This window comes from Podarcis muralis, chromosome 2, assembly GCF_964188315.1.
Source record: "Podarcis muralis chromosome 2, rPodMur119.hap1.1, whole genome shotgun sequence".
Classification (NCBI taxonomy): domain Eukaryota; kingdom Metazoa; phylum Chordata; class Lepidosauria; order Squamata; family Lacertidae; genus Podarcis; species Podarcis muralis.
Window position 1 is genome coordinate 27,001,295 of NC_135656.1, and position 21,872 is coordinate 27,023,166.

General features: G+C 45.7%; 1 protein-coding gene across 11 annotated transcripts in view; it reads right to left on the reverse strand.

The window, feature by feature from the left end:
* SDK2 (sidekick cell adhesion molecule 2) overlaps window positions 1–21,872 on the reverse strand; it is a 330,246-nt gene that overhangs the window by 8,563 nt on the left and 299,811 nt on the right. For 3 of the 11 annotated variants that reach the window (XM_028713942.2, XM_028713935.2, XM_077924061.1), the window contains exons 32-45: window positions 20,996–21,066; window positions 19,916–20,051; window positions 19,093–19,149; window positions 17,893–17,994; window positions 16,767–16,882; window positions 14,514–14,700; window positions 9,058–9,195; window positions 7,167–7,328; window positions 6,655–6,780; window positions 3,684–3,848; window positions 3,406–3,546; window positions 1,513–1,584; window positions 956–1,094; window positions 686–833 (exon numbers count right to left, since the gene is read on the reverse strand). In XM_028713942.2, the coding sequence (XP_028569775.2) occupies window positions 686–833; window positions 956–1,094; window positions 1,513–1,584; window positions 3,406–3,546; window positions 3,684–3,848; window positions 6,655–6,780; window positions 7,167–7,328; window positions 9,058–9,195; window positions 14,514–14,700; window positions 16,767–16,882; window positions 17,893–17,994; window positions 19,093–19,149; window positions 19,916–20,051; window positions 20,996–21,066 (1,760 nt within the window). The remainder of the gene's footprint in view (window positions 1–685; window positions 834–955; window positions 1,095–1,512; window positions 1,585–3,405; window positions 3,547–3,683; window positions 3,849–6,654; window positions 6,781–7,166; window positions 7,329–9,057; window positions 9,196–14,513; window positions 14,701–16,766; window positions 16,883–17,892; window positions 17,995–19,092; window positions 19,150–19,915; window positions 20,052–20,995; window positions 21,067–21,872) is intronic. The other 8 variants (XM_077924059.1, XM_077924058.1, XM_028713980.2 and 5 more) reach the window with 5 other exon arrangements.

Consider the following 21,872-nt stretch of genomic DNA (forward strand, 5'->3'; position numbering starts at 1 on the left):
GTACGGGCCCCACTCTAGCAAATTTTCTGTGTTCTTTCATTTTAGATGGATATCCGCCACCTTCTGCCACCTAGCTTTCTGAGAACTCATTTCTCCCCCACCCCCGGCCTCTTCCCCCCCATTTTTCTGAGAAACCGTTTCTGATCCTGGAACCCATGGTATTTCTAGCAGCAAACGTAATCAGAATCTTGTCATTTCTGACAGCTCCGTGAAGTGAAAGATCTTGTACAAAGGCCTCCTGTGGACAAAGCGACCTGACAATGTCATTTTGTCGCATGGCAGCATCTCTTGTGCTGTGCGCACTTCTTGCAAAGCCCATGTTTTCTCAGTGATTCTGGCTCTGTGTTCACCATATATTTAAAGTGCATTCTAAGCATACGATTTCCCCAAATAATCCTGGGAGCTGTAGTTTGTTAAGGAGGCTGGGGAACTGTAGATCTCTGAGGGGGTTAACTACAGTTTTGTAGGATTCTTTGGGGTAAGCCATGTGCATGTATGTATGTATGGCATACACATACAGGAAGTTGGAGCCCTTCTAAACCTCTCACCATTCCAATGTCTTGGCCTATGCTGGAGGGGCTCCATACCTGTTCTCTCTGCAGCTGCAATTCTGCAACAACCTTAGTACTCCTCAATCTCGTTCAACCAAAAATGTCTCCACTGCCAGCCTTTCCGTTTGGCTCACCTGCGAGTCAGAGATTTCCGAGGGCTTCTCCGTGAGGCTGCTGCTCTCCGCTGGGATGAGGTCGTTGTATTTGGTGACGTCCTCATCCGAGTAGTGCAGGGAGCCGGGGCTGGGTCTTGGCGGGGACCTCGGGAGAGACATGGAAGCTCTGAGATTCCGTTCAGAAAGGGAAAGTGTTTAGCGCAGGAGAGCAGAACTGCCCTTCCCAAATTCGGCCCCTCTCCCCTCACCAAATCCTTTCTGCGACTGTAAGGGCACAGCCTCTGGTACCTTGTGTAGATTCCGTTCTTCCTGCAGAAGGAATTTTTCACGGACAGGCGCCGGTTGTTCAGCTCCAGAGCAGGAAAGCTGCTCTCGTCCAGGCTAACCATCTCACCGTGGCCAAGGGCATTTGACTTGGAGTTGCTCCCTAGGGGTGAGGGGGAAGCCAAGGGGACAGAAGACGTCATCATCTTAGGATTCCTTAGTGGCTAAGAGACAGCGGCCAAATTCTCGCCCCAGAGAGAACAAAGCTCAATGGCTTGTTTCAAGCTTCCTGACTTTATTTAGGGGGTGCCATTCAAGGATTTAAAAATGATGGCGTGGAAACAAAAAGGGGGCACAAAAATCCTTTGGATGAATAAGTGCCCGGCTTCCACCTCTATAAACTGCTAGGTACAGCCTTTTGAGGCTATGCCAAGTACATCAAAGGCACAGATTATTAGGTGTTCCTGTAAGGGTAATTTTAGGGGAGCAAAGCTTACTCTCCCACATTGTGTGTACACACACACACACACACACACACACACACACACACACACACACTTTAAGCACATCTTGTACTGTACCTCTGGGAAAATCCACATACTGTTCCTTGACTATCTTCCTCTTTGAGATCTTCCGTGGGAACAGTACAGGAGCTAAAGTGAGTTAAGAATTTGCTTGAACTGAAGAAGCAGTTCATATGCTCTTGGTTTCAAGCACTGAGAAGAGCTTTCTAAGAGGTTAGTTGCAGAGAGGCTGCAGAGCAGAGGGAAAGCACCCTCTGGGCCGGGCCTTTGGCCAGGAGACCAAGGGCTGCTGGGTGGCTCCCGTCCCTGCCTCCCTGGAAGAACATCATGGAAACAGGAATCCATGGCTCCATCCACCAGCCAGAGAAGGAGCCTCTAGCAACAGCTTGCTACATCCCTCCCTGCCAGAATGAACACATATAAGAACTTTGTAGCCAAGAACTTGTGCCTGTGTTTGTTTTACCCCTCCTCCCTCCTCAATCGCCTTTCCTTTCCTGAGCTTGAGTGCAGGGAGAATCTTACTGTAAGCTGACTTGACAGCCTTTTTCAGCTGAAGAGCAGGGTTAAAATAAAGAAATAAATGCATTCTTCCCACCCAAGCAAAAGAGCAAAGGTCACTTTCTGCCTTTGCCACACACCCTCCCAGTCCTCTCTGAAGGCCTCTGGGGTGGGACCATAGGTGGTGAGAGATCATAGCTCAGTGGGAAAGCTTATGCTTTGCATGCATAAGTTTCCAGGTTCAATTCCTGGCAGCTCCTGACAACAAGGGCTAAAATGCTCCAGCCTGAGACCTCAGAGAGCACCTGCCAGTCAAGAGTAGATGATATTTTGGACACATGGCCCAGTGTGTTCAAAAAATGACTTTGTATATCTCTAAGGCTGTAGATTAAGGGCCAATTCAAAACATCAGTGTTTCTACATAGTTCTGCAAGGTTGGGGTGGGGAGCAGGGGACCCCTCGTGAGCACCATATTGCATGAAAATGTTTTTTGCCACATGCAGATGTGTTTGAAAACTGCTACACGCGTGATGACGCAGAAGCTTCTTTCCCTGCAGCTGTGTGCACCCATACAAGGAAAGTGACTTGCAAACAATTATTGCAAGCCGTTGTTCCCAAAGATGCCACCCCACACAAACTCCACTTCTCCCATCCATTTCCCTTATTTAAGAGGAAAGCTCAGATTTTCCTCACAATTAGAGCAAAGCAAACACAGTCGCGTTCCCTTGCCCTGGTGACCTCTGTAGTTGCCTCTGGCGGTGGCTGGGACACAAAGCCATTTATTTTAAGTGTCAGCTTGGAGTGGCGTCAACAAGGTCACTGACTCCACACCCCACCCCACCCCCAACATACCACATGTAGGCACTAGAGAGGGGGGTTCTTAGGGTAAATCCCAGTCAGCTGAAGAACCCTTAAAGCTAGGTTTTGCATTTAAGATTCCCTCACCCTGCTCAAGTGACGGAGGGAGCTGGTTCAATTTTAATTGGGTAATGGGAATTCAGGAGTCTTAGCTTAGATTGGGGTAGTTGATGATGTGATGCCCTCCAGATGTTGTTGGACTCTAGTTCTCATAATCCCTGGGCTTTGGTCATGCCAGCTGGGATAGTGACCAGGGCATGCAAGGAGAACAAAAGAACATAACATCCAAGAAGAGGTGGGTGGGAATTCTCATAGGTGGGCCATTGGCTTGGGGAAGAGGTTTGTAGCTAGGATGCTGCAGGCAGCAGTATCATCTCCTGGTTGGAGCTAAGAAGGCCACAAGGAGCAAATCTAAGGCTGTTGGACCAGTGGAATGTACGGTGTCACTTCCTGCTACCTACTCACTACTGTGCTCCACGTGGGATACAGAGCTGCTACTGAAAACTCTCCACTGTGTTCGTATTCAATACTCTCAAAGGAAAGAGCCTTAATTAGGGGGAAAGGACATCACAATATGATGTTGTCAGCACCCACCTGAGTCTGACTTCTTGGCATACTTCTTGCTCTGCCCTCGGATGATGAGGACAAAGACCAGCAGGAGGATGAAGATGAGTCCCACCAGAGCAATGACCACCAGGAACCACCACTCCTCATAGAAAGGATTGGCTTTCTGGGCTGCAAGACAGCAGGCAGCATAGAGCAATCAGACACCCTTTCCCTGAAAGGCCACCCACACACATGGTTTCCTATAGCCTCTGCTCAGGGCTTAGTGACCCTGACCTGAGGGAGTGTTAGACTTTCACCTCTGTTACCTGAAACCGATGGGGAGGGAGAGCTGGGTGTCCCATAGCCGTAGTCATTGACAGCAATGACCCGGAAGTCGTAGCTGACACCTTGCTTCAATATGTCCATGCTGAAGGTGTACGAGGTCACTTCCTTGGGAATGTCTTTGATGAGAATATCCCAGAGCCCCTCATCTAGAAGAGAGAGAGAGAGAGAGAGAGAAACCAAGTGAATTTGCAACAGGAAATGCATGTGTGTGTCTATGTGCCTATAAATTCATTGCAAACACACACACACACACACACACACACACACACACACACACACATACACACAGAGCATGGGGAAATAAGTCATATCCACCGCCCTGGGAAGTGAATGAGGGGACCCATAATGCTGAATATATACAGAAAACCCTTGCTTCCTCTCCCTAAAAATGACAATAATTGATACAGCCTATTTTCAGACATTTGCAAAGTTCACATAATTATTTGCTATGTTAGCATGATGTACATGCCAGTGATCCTTAATTTTTTATACGTTTGAATAAAGCATGGTCAAATGAAGCTCAAGCTGCTCATATAAAATGTATTTGCAGACATTTGACAGCATGTATAAGGTTATTAAGTAACGCAAAAGAAATTCCAGCTCTGAAGAGACGCTGACTGACGGAACTTGTTCTGAAAATGTCCTTGTTCTTTAAAAGGTATGCCAGGTACATAACTGTCCAGGAAGCTTCGGCTTTAATTAGTTCTACATATCTGATGATGGAGCCAACCCAGAAGGTGGGCTAAATTGACTCCTGAGACATTATAATCCCTAAGGCTCTCTGATTCAGAGAAGAGTGGCAAGGACATATTGCTGAACAGTATGCTCAAGACAACAGCAGGTCACAGTGGTGGTGGACTCTTGGGTAGACCTGAAGCCCGTGTAGTCCTAAAGGAAAGACTAGCCTTGTCAGTAATAGCATTAACATCAATTGAATGAGCTAAAATATTTTTGGAACCTTTAATTTAGGGGTGTGTCACAAAATACCTTGCATTTGTGGCACATCATGGTTATTTGGCAGAAATAGGCAGCCCCCTCTCAGCATCAAAATCATACGTAGACCAAGGCTATATTGCCGGCGTCCAAGCTGGCAAAGGACAGGTGAAGATGGAGCAATCTCTACGTGCCCCATGACTCTCAGAAGAACGATGGGAGAAGACCACAGGAAGGCTAACAGAGGGGTGATGAGGTTTTTCTGTGCACACTGTGGCCAAATAAAATGGAGTAATTGCTTCTCATGACTGTGGGCTCCTTGGGTTGATCTGAATTACTACACACTCTCTCAACCTGACCCACCATCCCCGCCCTGGAAATGCCATTGTGAGTCACTGCCTCCCTCCTCAAGGCAGGAGATTCTGCTCCTGCACTGTCTGAACCAGGAGTAGCTTGATTGACCCTGTTAACATTCGCTGCAGCGATGGTGCAGAATGGTCTTTCCTAAAGGCAGAGGGTGACTTGGAGGAGACTAGGTCAGGTTGGTAATTCATCCAAAGAGACAATGGGCGGCCTCCTCAGTGGGTGGGTACTTTGGGTTTGCAGAACATTTATTTCTCATGGCACATTTAACAGCTCTTTTGTACCACATTAGCATACTGTACTCGGTATGGAGTTTGGCGATTACTTAATTAGGACGTCTCTGGGTCCTAACACCTTGGTTGTAGCCTAATAGCTACAAGGGACTGGATATCCAAGCTCTCACATCCCAGTGTGCAAACCTCAGGTGAGTCGGGTCTCCCAACTTGTATGTGTCCATTTCCTCGCGTGTCCAAGAGGTCGTTTATGATGGCGGATTACAACCTGCTTCGCTCAATGCAGGCAGATTGCTTGCTTCTAACATGTAAGCTCCTTTAGGGATTGACTAGAGGTGGAGAGTCTCCATCCCCAAGAGGAAGCTTGTGGCTCGTGAAACATTCTGCCTGCTCCCGTCTCCCTCTGGGGAATGGAGAGGATGATTGATGGACCTGCAGCTCAAGAGCAGGGCAGATGCAAGGGGATAAATCACTCCAGTGCTTTGAAATGGACTCTGGCTTGCTTTTTAATGAGGCTGCTGTGAGTAAAAGGGAGAGAGGACAGGGAAGAGCAGATGGCGTGGCACGGGGCCTGTTAATTGCCACGAAGGCTCGTGCTGAAAGACTCGTGCCCCTACCCTGCAGTGCTCTTCGAGTTCTACCTCGCTAGGTGACATCCATTCCAGGCACCATCAGATGCGGCCAGGACAAAGTCTTATGGATGCTAAATCAACTGGCAGGCAGGTGCCCTGCATTTCTTGGCTGTACTCATGCGGGAAACACCAGCTATGGTCTCCGAAGGCAGGCGGTTCTTACTCTCGCAGTCCCTCAATGCAACCCTTTCCCCTCTGCACCACGGCACCTCCCTTCCCTTTCCAAGCTACAACTAGATCAGCCATAGCTGTCAGCGTTTCCCTTTTTTAAAAGGGAAATTCCCTTATTCCAAATAGGATTCCTCGCAAGAAAATGGGAAAAGTTGACAGCTATGGGATCAGCCTACAATATACGCCAGAATAATAAAGGGAAAATGGGTGGCAGTCAACTGAGGCTTACTCAGAGAAGACCCAGTGAAATCAATGGACCTAACTTAGTCACGGTCATTAGTTTCAATGTTTCTGCACTGAATAAGACTTAGTTGGACACCAACCAATGCCTCTGAACATTTGCAGAGCGCAGTTGGGTCAACCCAATCTCCTGGTTATCTGGGATTAGAAGAGAGAACTTGCATAACAGAAGCACTGACTTTCGGGCAGGCTGATGCTTTGGGCACATCTTGGGTTTGGAAACGAAGCCTCATCTTTTGGGATCCTGATCCTGAAAGGCCCGCTGGACAGAGGCAGCCATATCAGGAACTGCTGTTTTTTCCCCCTCCCACATTCCAACTTTAGGACTGCTAATGGCTGAGTCAGCCAAGGGGGACGTGGACTGAGCGCAGAGCTGGTACCTGAAGGACGCGCCTCAATCACGTATCTGGTGATAGGACCTTTCCCAGGGTCACCACTTGACCAGTGGATTGTGATAGCTGAGCCGTACCTGGAGATGAAGGGCTCACCTGGAGGACCTGGAGCACCTGGGAACCAAGAAAGACATTTTCAGTACAGAAATCGTGCTGCGAGACGGTGGAGCAAGTAACCAAGGAATCATTTCTTTCCTTCCCCCCCCTGCTAAATACAAGCCCTAGGCAAGAAAAACTGCTAATCCCATCTAACCATGTCCATTCCCCAAAGGGTGGGTTTGTAGATGCTTTCAACAGAGGTCCAGTTTGCTGATTCCATGTGGCTTTAAATAGTACATCACTTTTTTTTGGTACATCATTAGTACATCACCAATCAACCAGGACAGTTGCTCCCTAGAGAAACTCAAGAGTTCAATTCACAATACTGTGCAAGGTCAATATATAAGTATATGAAGTGGCAGATAAAGGTTTCCCCTGTCCACCCCTGGCTCTTAGTTTACCTTCTCCTGGCCCAGTGGTGATATTGGCTTCTACTTCCGGTCCGTACGTAAAAGTCTTGGCTCGGATTCGGAACCGGTAAGTGACTCCTTCTGCTAGATCTTTGACTTTCAACCATAGGGGACTGTTTCCCTTCACATCCACTGTTACAATCTTGCTCACACCTGCAGGAGAGAGAGGCAGAATTTAGGGATTAGGCACGCAACCCCTTCAATGGCCACCTGCAGCCACAGAACTTTCCCTGCAGCTAAGTTGCTGCAATTTATCAAATCCAAACTCTCTTAGGCTTAGTTCCTAGTTTCTTATAGCTTACATTATTGCTTATTCCTTCCAGCACAGATAAATACCTTAATATGTTGGGTATTTTATATGGGTCTATGTTGCTGTTTTTACAGGATAAGGAATGGCACCTAATACCATGGAATGGTTTCACTGCATTTATTAATGCTAGATCCTTAGGTTAGAGGCACTTCAGATGCATGGATGGATGTGGAAGGATTTATTTGGTCAGTTAATAATGTTTCAGCATTAACTGTGATTATGTTCTGACATTAGTAGCATGTGGGAGTGTGAAACCAACTATTCCTTTATATTAGTTGGATATTCTTTGTGAAAACTTGTGGCCTAGTTATTCATTTGTTTTTGTTGATCAGAAAATTATATACATGGAACGGCATATGACCTTATGGGGCAGTACAAGACAGTAAAGCCATTACTGTTATTATTTTTATTTTAAATAATGCTCTTTTTTTCAGGAAAGGGAAGTAGTAGAAAAATGGGGATACCAGAAAGCTCATTTTTAAGCAAGAGGGGGATAGAACATATGCCTGAATATTATCACCGAATTTCACACTGGAATATTGAATACACAGTGCTTGATAAATACACATTCCGGAAACCGTTTTTTTTAGCGCTGGCAATCCGAGAATTAAAAAAAGGCATTTGAGCATGTGCAGAATGCCTTTCCATTACTACTGAGTATGCACAGCTGACCTACACGTCTCAGATTAGGAAACAGAATTTGAAGATAAAAAGGTTCTGGGGTTAGTTAGTTTTTGGAAATTAAGTTCTAATGGTCATGATTCATTGTACTGTCTGTCCACAAAATAAAAAAACACTTCCCTCCTATACTGCTGTGGCAACCCAAAAATAAAAATGGTCTTGAGCTGTGAATAGATGTCTAGGCTAAACATGGCAGTTTTTTATTTATTCTCTGGCTACATGCCACTAACTGCTCCATTTGAAACAATGCCAACAAAAGCCCTAGAATAAATAGCATATGAGTTGCTTTGTATTGGGAAAGGGTTCGCAACAAGATTGCTATTAAATTCAAATAAAGTGGTGCCTTGCAAGACGAAATTAATTCGTTCCGCGAGTTTTTTCGTCTTGCGATTTTTTCCGTCTTGCGAAGCACGGTGTCGGGAAAGTTTTGGAAAAGCTTCAAAAATCACCAAAGTCTTCAAAAAAATCAAAAAAGGCTACCACACCGCGTGCTATGAGTTGCTCCTCGAAGTCAAGTCACAACTGTATTAACGGTGTTAAGAAAAAGGAAACAAACTTGCAAGACGTTTCCGTCTTGCGAAGCAAGCCCATAGGGAAAATCGTCTTGCGAAGCAGCTCAAAAAACCAAAAACCCTTTCGTCTTGCGAGTTTTTTGTCTTGCGAGGCATTCGTCTTGCGAGGTACCACTGTACCTTGAGACACTGGACTTTTCACATATTCCCAGATAAAAACTGTCAAATGATTCGAAACACGAGACAGACTTGTTTTTATCAGTCTTGCTTGTTTTAATCGATTCACTACTTCAAACACACAACTGACTCACTAATACATGCACATTCATAAACCTTCACATGCACACACACACCGGACCCTGTTCTCAAAGCCTCTCACCATCCACAGGCATGCAAGGTTCATAGATGAGTCGGTAGCCCTCCAGGATTCCATTAGGGAAAATTGGTGGCTCCCAGGAGACATTCACGGAGGTGGTGGTGAGCTCACTAAATTTGATCGAGCCTGGTGAGCTGGGGGCTGCGAGGAAAGAAAAGGAAGGAGTTAGAAGTTATGGGCGACGTTAGGCTTTCCTGTCAACAACATGGCCTCGTGGATGGAGGTGGTCTAGCAACCCACCACTAATCTCCAGAAGGAAGAACAATCCCTTGAAAGAAATTTTATCAGTCCTTGAATACCGGTGACCTTTTGCACAGCCAGTGAAGGAAAACAAGACAGAACAATGGCAGGATGGGAAGCAGAGATATCTGGTCTAAGAGCAGCTGGGGAAGGGGACAACATGGGTTAAGTACTTAAAAACCCAGAAGAGGAGACGGTAACCCCCACTCAACCAAGAATTCACTGGAGGGTCATGGGCCAAAGATGGTGGCTCTTCATCACATCTGTCAAACGGGAATCAACCAGGGCCAAAACAGATGTTGAAAGGGAAGCATGAAGAGCCCAACATTGTGTTTCCCTCACAATGGCAATATATGGGCCGGTGATGGGACATTTACTAGGGAGTACCAGCAAATAATAATAATAATAATAATAATAATAATAATAATAATAATAATAATAATAATTTAAAATTGTATACCACCCTATACTCTCAGGTCTCGGGTGCTTAAGCCTTTCCTACCCACAGATTCTCCCTTACAAATACCATCCACTAGCTGATTTTAACTTCCTCCAGCTGGGTTTCAATAGTAGAAGTTAGAATCGCTTGTGTGTGTGTGTAACTATTGTGAAAACGGTTGCAGGAAGGACTGGGGAGATCTTTGCACACTAGAATTTAGCAATGATGCCAATGATTGCAAAACACTTTGCACACCCACTGTTTATAGAACAGATTAAAAAGGAATGTATACTGAACTATCCCTCAAGAATACAAGAAGACTCTTGATGGATCAGACCGAAGGCCCATCTATAGTGCTGTATCCTGCCCTCACAATGGCCAGTCAGGAGACTCCCAGCCAAATGCTGCCTCCCCTTTGTGAATCCTAGGGAGGAAAAGCAGCTCAACCTCTGGATATCTCATAGTTTTAAAAGGCAACCACATCAGGGCAGAATCTCTCTTTCTTGGTTCATGGTGGTGATGAGAATGAAACCTATGGACAGGCCACCCCATAGAACGGTTAAGATTTAGGTTTGAGATGGCAAAGTATGGAATGTAAGAGGGGGAAATGGATGATGTGATTAAGGGAGCTGCGGAGGCCAGAAAAGGGAAAAGTGGAGCCTGAGGCAGACTGAAAACGGAGGAGACTGTGGATTGGGAAACCAAAGGTAGGCAAAGGAAAGTGCAGAAGGCTGAAATAATGTTTAACTAGGCCAAAGTTTCGAAAAAATAAAGGGATCGTGGCGCCACCTTGCTGGACCCGCTCCTGAAATCACAGCGTTCACCTCACCACCACAGGTTGGGCGAGAACATCTGAGAAGGGGAAACCTACATGTCCAGAAATTGCATGTGCATTGCCTTACAAAGCAGCAAGGGGCTGCCTTCAAGGCCAGCTCTAGCGGCAGTGAGACTCCACAAAACTCCCCCAGCAAGCCTATTAAACATAATAGAGTTTTCCATAGCCGTAAGTCACAGAAGGAAGCAAGCAGGCAAAAAACCAAGAAATCCCAGGAAGGAAGCTGATCTCCTCAGATTTCCAATTTTCTAGGAAGTTGTTAACTACTTTTGAAACTGTGCTCACGGTTTTAATCTGTCCGGGGCCGAACAATTCCCACAAGCTGGCTCTGAAAATGTAGTAGGGACAGGGCTCTATAGCATGTCTATTGTTTGATAATAAAGCTTCTTCCACAACATCACATAATATTGCGGGAAGACACTCCCAATGAAAATTTATGTTGCTATACATCTTAGATGGCCTTTTTTTGTATATATTTTGATATTATTATTTTTTGGCATATGGATGTTTTAAGATGGTCTATATCTGTAATGCCTAATAAAGGTTTGGAGAAAGAAATAAAGATAACAAATCTATGCAGGTGGAATTGGGCTATGGCTATTGTTTCTCGACCTGCTGCTTGTTTCCTTGACAACCAAGGCATTTCACATGTCTGGATTATTTTGGGAAACGGTTACTGCTTTGGCAGTAACACTGTGGCACTAGTGTGAAAGCATGAATGAAATAAATAAGAAAACATCTCATAGTGCTAGTTTAGAGAGTAGTTCATGAGCCTGAGCCTCAGAAAATCAAATTATTTTTTAAAAGGGATATATATATATATATATATATATATATATATATATATATATAAAATGCTATCATTATGCTTGCGGGATTCCCTAGACTGCTTAACAGCAGTTCACTCCTTTGTACTGAACAAGCAACTGCCCTTCATTTTCAGTTTTCTGTATCTTAGCTGGAACTGACAACAGCCTTGTCAAGAAGAAGGAGGAGGAGTTTTATAAAAACCGCTAAAGAAATAAAGTTAGGCTAAATGATCCTGGTGGCTTAAGCAAGTAAGCCAAGCCACGGTTTTCATTGGAAGTGTGGCTGCACCTAGGGATGGCAAAGAAATTTTCTTGTCTAGCATCCCGTTGTTACTGGGGCCAACTAGGTCTTCTAGCAAAACAGACACCCTGGTCTGTATCCTCCATATCTTTTCAAATATATTATTAGACCTAAACAAAATGATTCCCAACTGTATATTCTAACTTCTTCCTTTTCTTAAGATCACACACCCCAAGCTATTATTTATTCCTGGGGGGGGGGGGAATCTACCTAGACTTGTAAAGCAGTCTTCCTCAACCTTTTCCTCAGCAGAAGTTTTAGACTTTAATTCACATCAGCCGCAGGTAGCATAGTCAATGGTCTGGGAAAAGGGGAGTTGTAATCCCACAACTTCTGGGACTCAGCTACATTGGCAAAGAAAAAGCGCTTTAGATGCATTGTATATGCATTACAACACTGTGACACCAGATGGTGCTGTGGAGTTCGGTTTTTGCCAACCTGATTTCTCATACTAAGTTTACAACGTGTTTAACTGAAAAGCTTCTTTGATGTGTCTAGATCAAGCCCTGGAGGGCCCCTGGTTGGGGAAGACTACCCTAAGATATCTGTATATTTCCCTACCTGGAGCAAATAGCAGCTCATCTAGTTATGCCCTTATTTTTATTCATTTTAAATTTTATAAAGTCTTAAAGTTTATACTGCCTTTAAGGGAGAGGGGGCTCCAAGGAGATGGACAGGTAGAATAAACTTATAGCAATTAAATGATTAAAAGCTAGTAAAAATAAACCACAAACATCCAGCCCAAAAGCATTCTCAAACTGAAGATTACACCCCCCCCCCTTTAATGAAAAGCTAAATCTAGCTTTATTTACTTGCTATCTCTCATACTCTGCAAAGCACTGGCAGAAGATTAGGATTCCTAAAACCAGAAACTCCTAAAGTAGCATCCCCTGGAATAAAAACTGTTTGCAGATGCACAGTATCTCAAACCTCTTTTCTCACCAAGGCACTGGGAACTTCTAACAGAGAGACCATTGTCTCGGGGCATTAGGCTGAATGCAGTTTTTTTGTTTTGTTTTGTTTTGTTTTGTTTTGTATTTTAGCCGAGTCCATTCAAAGTCAGCGACTTGAACCTTTGGCGCACTCATTTTTAGAGCCGAGCAGGGGGCCTGCAAAGAGGGGAAATGGGAGAAGCTGTCCTAAACTGCTCTGGCCAAAGTCATCGCTGCAATTCTTTTCATGCTCCTTTATGCTGTGCCAACAACAACCCCGAAGATCCAAGGAATGGGAAGCCAGCGAAGCGCAGTCCAAGACAGCCCCAACTTCCTCTCTGCATAGCGGGAAATACAGATACAAGCCCAAATCCTCACTCAGCAGTGCCCTTGGCTTAAAGAAGTTTTCACCAGCCAAAGCTGCTGGCGGTGGATATGGCCCACAAGCCTCTCCTTCTTTCCTTTCTTGTTGGCTTTGATCTCCAAACATGTAACCTGAGGATGTTTTGAAGCTCATAGCTGGAAGGAAGAGGAGGGGAGCAGGTGACGCAAAGGAACAAAGCAGGTGCCTGTTGAGGATTGAGCACAGGGGTTCAGGCCACAGAGGCGCATGTGTCTTTTGTTGGGCATCAAATGCAACCCAAGGTCAACAGTTCAATGGTTCTGCTGAATCTCAAGCTGGTGCACACAGAGCAGCAACGTCCCAGCTCAAGAGTCAAGCTCCTAGTCAGAGAGGGGCTTGAACATTCAGGAGAAGAAGGAACTTGGGGTTGAAGCACAGGGGAGGTAGGGACCTGCAAGCCAATGATTCAGCTGGTGGCAGCAGAGACATGCTGGAATGCTGTGGGATGCTCATGCAAACTTAAGACGACTGGACGAAGTGAATGTTTTAAAGTGGTACCTCGGGTTAAGAACTTAATTAGTTCCAGAGGTCTGTTCTTAACCTGAAACTTTTCTTAACCTGAAGCACCACTTTGGCTAATGGGGCCTCCTGCTGCTGCCGCGCCACCTGAGCATGATTTCTGTTCTCATCCTGAGGCAAAGTTCTTAACCCGAGGTACTATTTCTGGGTTAGCAGAGTCTGTAACCTGAAGCGTATGTAACCCGAGGTACCACTGTATATAATGGACAGATGAAGAATTGGAAGTTCTTCACTCTCTGAATCTTATTTTTCTAGCTATCTCTTTTCATCTCTTTTCTATTCTTCTTTCTTTCTTTCATTTTTCTTTCTCTATTACCCCCCCTCCCCATTTTGTGTTTTTATTTTATCAAAATAAAAGTATTGGTTTGGTTAAGAAGAAGCGGGGTGGGGGAAAGGTATTAAGCTTTGCATTTTTCTCTTATAAACCTTAATAAAAATTATTTTAAAAAAATAAGAGGAAATGGAGAATGCAGATGACAGCTTAAGACTGCAGTTAAGAGGATGCAAAAGGGAGGTGATGACCTATCAGTATACAGTGGTACCTTGGTTTACGAACTTAATCCATTCTGGAAGTCCATTCTTAAACCAAAGCGTTCTTAAACCAAGGCGTGCTTTCCCATAGCAGCGGGGGACTCAATTTACAAATGGAACACACTCAATAGGAAAGTTCAAGGCAAAGTTCACAAACCAAAACACCTACTTCCAGGTTTGCAGCAAGTTGTTCATAAACTAGGCTGTTCTTAAACCAAGGCACCACTGTAGTTGGACCAAAAAAGATTTGCTGCTTATACAGAGAGAAGTCTTTTGGACACACACGTTAAAAAAACAACCTCATCTGTGAGACTGAATGAGAACGAACACTTCCCATCGTGGTCGTGCTCATGCCTTCCCAACCCCGCCCCAACTCAGCACATCAGCACAGGACCTGCAAACTGCTATTCACAGCCAAGTCGCCGCTGCCTCTCCTCCCTCCTGTCCCACCTGCTTGCTGCGTCCTGCCCTTGATAGGGGCGCTGCGGGGCCCATCGCCTGCAGCATTGAAGGCCAGGATGGTGACAAGGTAGGCGGTGTAGCCGGTCAGATTCTTGAGTTTGACGCCGTTCTCCGGCAGGAAGAGCGTTTTCACCCGTTCTGTTTCGTTCTGCCGCTGGGCCTCCCAGAAATAGATCTGTAGGGAAGAGGAAATGGGGCGTAGTGAGGAAAATTCCCAATCTTCTTTAAACAAATGTTCTTCTTGTTCTCTTATTCTATAAGTTAGATCTGCAAGCTGCGTATATTCCATCAGTTTAAGTTGCCATTCTTCTTTAGTTGGGACCACGCTCGTTTTCCATTTTTGCGCTAACAAAACACGGGCCACCGCAATGGCATACATAAATAAATTTTTTCAGGATAAAAGTCCTATTGCCCAATAAATGTGTGTGCAAAAGTTTCTTTCATTTATTCAAAGCACAGGACATAAATCTCCTTGTTACACACACAGAGAAATTTTCTTATACCTAGCTCATGCCACTATGTTCCAGAAACTTTTAAGCTGGCCTGTGAAAACACGTTTCCAAAGGCTATGAAATGAATTAAGCACCTGAAAAGATTTCCCCCTGAGGATTCTCAACGGGGAAGGTGAGCTTCTTCCGTTAAATGGGCACATAACAATTAGGACATGTTGGCCCCTGAACTAGGCAAGACAGCACAGGCAATCCATTTTGCAGCCTTGGCTCATGGGGATGGACTAAGAATGGAGTAGTTAACAGTGCACCTCTGAAGTCACTCTTGGGTGATATCCAGACTTCCACAGAGAAGCCGGACCATCCCACCAAGCCATGAAGTCAAGGCGCCAGAGAGACTGCAGCAAGCAGGCTCCATGGCAACACTTCCCGGCACCCATGGAGGTTTCTTAGGAAACAAGGAAGCAACTTTCCAAAACCGCAGATCTACTGGCTTGTAAAATGCCCCGCTAGATCATGGATGGGATGCTTGAAGACAGGATGAAGAATGGCTGCGCAGGGATTGGCAAGAGGCTAGTTCCAGTTCCACAGTATGGTGGCTGGATGCTCTGTCATCTGCCACAATCCAGGGGACAGGCTTTTAAGCACTTTGAAAAACAGAGAGTCTATGCTGGGCTTGAACAAATCACATGAACAGCCCAGAACTAAGGTCATTTCACATGCCACATGGTGACAAACATTTGCCATCTGGATAGTCATCCTTGGTGAAGACTTGACGTTTTCATCCCCAAATGACGTTTCAATCAAAAGTTTTTGATTTGAGTTTCCAACGAAATGAGGCTGCGTTTTAATGTTTTATGTTGTATTTTAATCTTGTTTTTTTAAGCTGTATTTCAATCAATTGTTTTTATATTTGGTGTTAGCTGCCCTGAGCCCAGTCTTGGCTGGGGAGGGGGTATAAATAAAATTTATTATTATTATCTCAAGCATATATTGCAATGGCCAAACTCAGTCTCCTGGAGGAATGCATCTGTTGTAAATTTGCACCTGACACAGGCACACTTTACAGTTTTAAATGGTGCTGCGCTCGTGCATTTTGAACGTACCCATAAAAAACATAAGGCGCAGAGCAGCCCTTAGTTCCCCAGGGACAAAAGCAATCCCGAGAAGGCACAGCATGTGAAACTCCAGTGTTTTATTTGAAGCTCAACAGCATCACTTGCAGGGGAAATGTAGAAACACATCCCCCCCCCCCGAAAAAAAAGAAAAATTCTTGCTTGTTTCATTTCCATTCTCCAATAGATCTAGGGCTGCTGCAGTCAACAGTCCCACCCTATAAATGGATCCAGCCAGAATATCTGCTGGCTTTAAAGTAGATTCCAAACTGCTGCAAGGCACTCATAGGCCAATGTGGTACCCTCCTGATGATATGGACTACAACTGCCATCATTCCTGACTACTACTCATGCTGGCTGGGGCTGATGTGAGTGGGAGGGTTACAACATCAGAAGGGAATCACATGGGCTACCCCAATCTAGCCTGACATCATGCACTGGAACACCATTCCCCATTACTGCGAGCTTTTTTAACATATTAGGCTGTAGAGGAATATGCAAGAAGACGCCGCGATACGTTTATGTGGCAGCAGCAGTAGCAACAACAACGGCAACTCCCTTTACAGTCTCTGCAGTGCAAAAGGTTTCACCTCCTATCCACAAATGTCCCCCAGGGTGACAAGTGCACCAGCCATCTTCACTTGTAGCCCAGATCCCTCCCTCCTATGGCCTAGTACCTTGTAGCCTTGGATGTCTCCATTCTGTGCCTCAGGGGGTGGCGGCTCCCATGTGATGTCGAGCTGGGTGGCCGTGGCACTTTGGATAGCCACATTCTGTGGTGCAGCCGCAGGGACTGAAGAGAAAAGAACCGGATGTCAGCGAAAAGGCACATGCCTGAGTTAATTGATGCTCTGACAAGTCCACAGAGAAACAGGGACTGTTTTTTTGGTTTGGAATGGATGTTTGTTTACCCTACATGAGCTTCCGGGCTTGGCCACAGACCTGTCTGCTCTTGGGATCCACCCCTAATGACCTCTTGCTCGCAGCTGCCTCTGTATTGATTAAGGAATGGATCTGCTGGAAACTATTGTGTGTGAGACATAGGAACCTGCCTAATAATAATAATAATAATTTATTATTTATACCCCGCCCATCTGGCTGGGTTTCCCCAGCCACTCTGGCGGTTTCCAACAGAACATTAAAATACAATAACCTAATAAACATTAAAAGCTTCCCTAAACAGGGCTGCCTTCAGATGTCTTTTAAAAATCTGGTAGTTGTTTTTCTCTTTGACATCTGGTGGGAGTGCATTCCATAGGGCGGGTGCCACTACCGAGAAGGCCCTCTGCCTGGTTCCCTGTAACTTGGCTTCTTGCAGTGAGGGAACCGCCAGAAGGCCCTCGGCACTGGACCTCAGTGTCCGGGCAGAACGATGGGGGTGGAAACACCCCTTCAGGTATACTGAACCGAGGCCACTTAGGGCTTTAAAGGTCAGTACCAACACTTTGAATTGTGCTCGGAAACGTACTTATACAGAGTTAGGCTACTGTATTGTCTGCGCTGACAGGCAACAGCTCTCCGGGTTTTCGGCCCAGGGAGTCCTTCCCAACCCTACCTGGAGATGCTGAGATTTGCACCTGGGCCCTTCTGCATGCAAAGCAGATGCTGTACCACTGAACTATGGCCCTTACTTGTAGGCTTGCACTAGAGCTGCAGGCAATACAATTTGTTGCTGTTTTAGCCTGCCAGACTGCTCCCTCCTCAGGCTTATGCTCTAAGCTCTCAGGAAGCACAAGGGTATAGGGAAACAGAAACTTGAGAGAGAAAACGGCTCCTGGAGAGAAAAAAAGATGCCTGGCTTACCAGCCTCACCCACAAAGACCTCCTGTGGTGAGCTGGTGGGGCCCTCACCCACAGCATTGTAGACACTCATTCGGATCTCATAGCGGCGGTGCTTGTTCAGGTCTGCAGAGGTGAGAGGCAGAAAGGAGATTGTCATACATGGAGGCAGAGGCAGAGTTTGTTTCTTAATTCTGGCGTTGCCTTTAAAAGTAGTGGCGTATACATTCCTGGCTATGATCTGGTCTCACATTTCCCTCCTTTTTGCATGCTCCTACCTGACACCACTCCCACAACGGTACTAATTCCTTCACAGCCCTTTGCGAAGCTGGCAGATGGTGCCAGGATATTTCTCCAGAAGGTAAGAGGACAGAGCAAGGGCACCAGAAAAATTAATTGTGACGTCTGGCTTCCAGTACGTGAACCAGCACTTTAGAAAGCCTTCGTGGTTCTAAGCAAAAGCTAAGCAAGCTGAAGTAAACTTTGTTGTAAAACGAGTCTTAGGCTGTGTACATGCTATACGTTTATACCATGTTCAAAATGCATTCTTTCCCTCAAATATTTCAGGCACTGTAATTTACTACTACTGCTTCCCAGCAACCCAGGCATGTGATAGTGCCCAGAATTATTTGAGGGAAAGAATGTGCTTCAAATGTGTTTTAAAAACATATACTGCGTACACAGCCTTAACAGGCCTTACAGTATTGAAAGGGAGATATTTCATGTAAGCAAAATTCTTCTTCATGAATCATAGTCCTTACTTCCCTGCCCCTACATAAAGCCCCTAAATTTACCACAAATTTCCCCTTTGCTCTCTATTATTCCACTCTAGAAGATAAGAAAGAGTATCCAAATTAACAGGGAAAACACCATAAAAAGCAAATGTGGACTGCCTGTGTGTTTGGATGACAAACACAAAACTAGTTCTGTTATTATATTGTGATCAGGAAACTGGGAAATCTACTCATGGCGAACTTGCACTTTCTTTTTTGCCAGATTAGGGATTTTAATTGGAAGCAAAATAAGTTATCCTTGGGCAAGGAGGACATCTTGGGCTCTAGGAAGAGATGTGCTAACAAAAACAGGAAAGAGCTGCTGTTCTCCCTGCTGCCAGTCACCCTCTGTAGGTGACGGTGCTAAAATCTAGATAGGAACCGGATTCAAGAGAGACCAGAAACACAAACAGAAACAATTGCACAGACAAGAGAAGAAGCACCCACTTACTGTCCAGCTCGTATTGTGTGAGGGAGGCCTCAGTCAGGTTCCGCATGGCATACGTTGCTGTGGGGTGGCAGGTGGTCAGAAGGGAGAAGCAGTCAATGCAGGTTAGCCACATGTAAATAAACATCTCAACAATGCAAGCAGGACTAACAGACATCAATCAGGGGTGAGGGAGCAGCAGCTAAGAGAGAAACTCACAGCCACATCAAAGAACACCGAGAAATCTCCAACGAAGTATTAGGAAAGGGGGGAAATATCCCAGAGAGGGGTTGTAGCTACCGAAGATGGACAAACCTGACCAGAAAGAGTTTATGGGCATCACGATAGCCTGGGTGATAGATCTTCCCAAATGACTCAAGAGCCCATAGTCACTGGATCCAGCAATTCAACCAAAAGGAAAAGTCTCTCTCAGAGAGAGACACCCTGGCACTAAAAAGGCCGAGCTGATAGGGCTGAATATACCAACCACTTGCTAGGATCAATGTTTTCCATTTCAAACGCACTGGGAACAACAATGTATTATTCTAGGGCAGCTTCTGAATGCTTGCAGCGCTGACTTATGACTGCAAGGGAAAATGCTTGTCAAGTCACTTTTGTTACTGGAGAAAGTACTGGGTACACTGGTGCTAAATCTTGGGCAGTACTTAGGACCAGTGATTGCTATGGGTGGCTTGCTCTGGAATGATGGTTCCCATGCTAGTGTTTGTTGGCTTGGTGTGTTTTTTTTGCTGCAGTGTAAGTTGAAGGCAGTGGGCAGGGGCAGACCTTGGCTAAATTCTCACTTTCTCCAGTTCCCAGAACCCTCGCTGCTCACAAGCATACTCACAGGTGAGTTCTGCCCATTTTGCACTGGGATTGCCGATACTGCGTGCAGTGAATCCTCGCGCCCCTTCGTATGCCAGCTCCCGGTAGCGGATGCGAAAACCTAGCAAGATGCCATTGATTCTGTCCTCAGATGGAGCCTACGGAAGGAGACACAGATAAATCAACGAGGGGCTCACAAACAATATTTGCTTCCCCTTGCACGGCTGACACTTGCGAGACCGGCTTCCAACAAAAGGATTCTGTCCCATATTACACCTGCGTTTGAATACTGTCACCTCCCATTGCCCAGTCAAAAGCTGGAAGTGGTGCTGAAATGCCAGGGCTTCCCTTCCCTGTCATTGCCAGGAGGGAAGCATCACTGGATACCGGCAAAAGGCGCCTCAGCATCTTTATATGCTCTTTGCCTTGAGGAATGGATGGGTTGGGTGTACTAGCCAAACTACTGATGCCTCCCTCAAGCCAATATTTCACACTGGTTTGGTTAAACATTTCTGTTTCACATTTTTCAGATCCTCCATAGCTTTCCACCACCCCCCTTGCTGCAACACACAAGCAAACTCAACAGAGTCCACAGTTTCGTCACCAAAGTCACCTGCCCCATTTTGACAGCAAAACCTTCTTTTGTGGGAGGAATAAAGAATGCTGAGCTGGGGCTAAAGTGCAGAAACTAGGTATATATCTGTGCACAATAGACATGGTTGCAAATCTTATGACCGTTTTCAAACTCAACTTTCTAAGATCATGCTCAAGACCAGGTATAGGCAAACTCTGCCTTCCAGATGTTTTGGGACTACAACTCCCATCGTCCCTAGCTAACAGGACCAGTGGTCAGGGATGGTGGGAGTTGTAGTCCCAAAACATCTGGAGGGCCGAGTTTGCCTATGCCTGCTCAAGACAGAGACACTACCAGATTTGCTGGCCATCAGAAATAAGCTTAGAATTCCACCCAGAACCACTGCGCAGCATAGTCATGTTTCATTGGTCGGAAGCTTTTCCCCAAGACAGCGAGAACTCCTGAACATTCCAGCTCTCCTACTCATCGAGTTCCAATGGGGGAGAAAGAAAAGGTACACCCCCCTACCTGCCAGCGGATCAGTACAGATGTGGTGGTGTGTGGGGTCACTGACAAGATAGTGGGAGCTTCCTCTGGGGCTGAGGAAAGAGGGAAAAAATATATATCAGTCAAATGCAAGAAGATCCAAGCTGTTCTTGCTTGTCTTCATGAGACACAGAGCCCTGAGAAATGGCAGGCTACTTGTTGCACTCAGCTGACAACTTGCCGTTGGTAAAGGCCCAAACTGGTTACCATTTTACAGATTATTGGTGGATTTTGCAATTCCAAAGCAGGGAGACAATGGTTTTTGATGACGGAGCATTTCCACGATGTGGAATATATTGGGTCCAGTTGGTATTGAGTGTCCTTTGCCCTCTGGACAATCTGCTCTGCCCATCATTGCCCCCTCCCTATCCCCTTTAGGACTATTTGTTTCCTCGAATTACAGTGGTATCTTGGTTCTCAAACTTAATCTGTTCCAGGAGTCTGTTTGACTCCCGAAACCATTCAAAAACCAAGGTGCAGCTTCCAATTGGCTGCAGGTGCTTCCTGCACTCAATCGGACGCTGCGTAAGCTGTGTTGGATGTTCGGCTTCCGAAAAATGTTTGCAAACCGGAACATTCAATTCTGGGTTAGTGGTGTTCGGGAGCTGATTTGTTTGGGAGCCAAGCCGTTCGACTACCAAGGTACCACTGTATTCATTTTCTTTCATCGACTCCCAGTTTCTCTACAGACACCGCTCTATGATGCTTTCATGTCCCTATTACTGCTCTTCAAAATTACCCCCAACCTTTCCCATCTACCAGTTTCCCCAACCCCAAGGTGTCCGTTGCAACACTGGTTTTGCAGCCCACAGCAGCCAGCCTCAGCTGCAGCCCAAACTCTCCTCCTCTGTTCTAATAG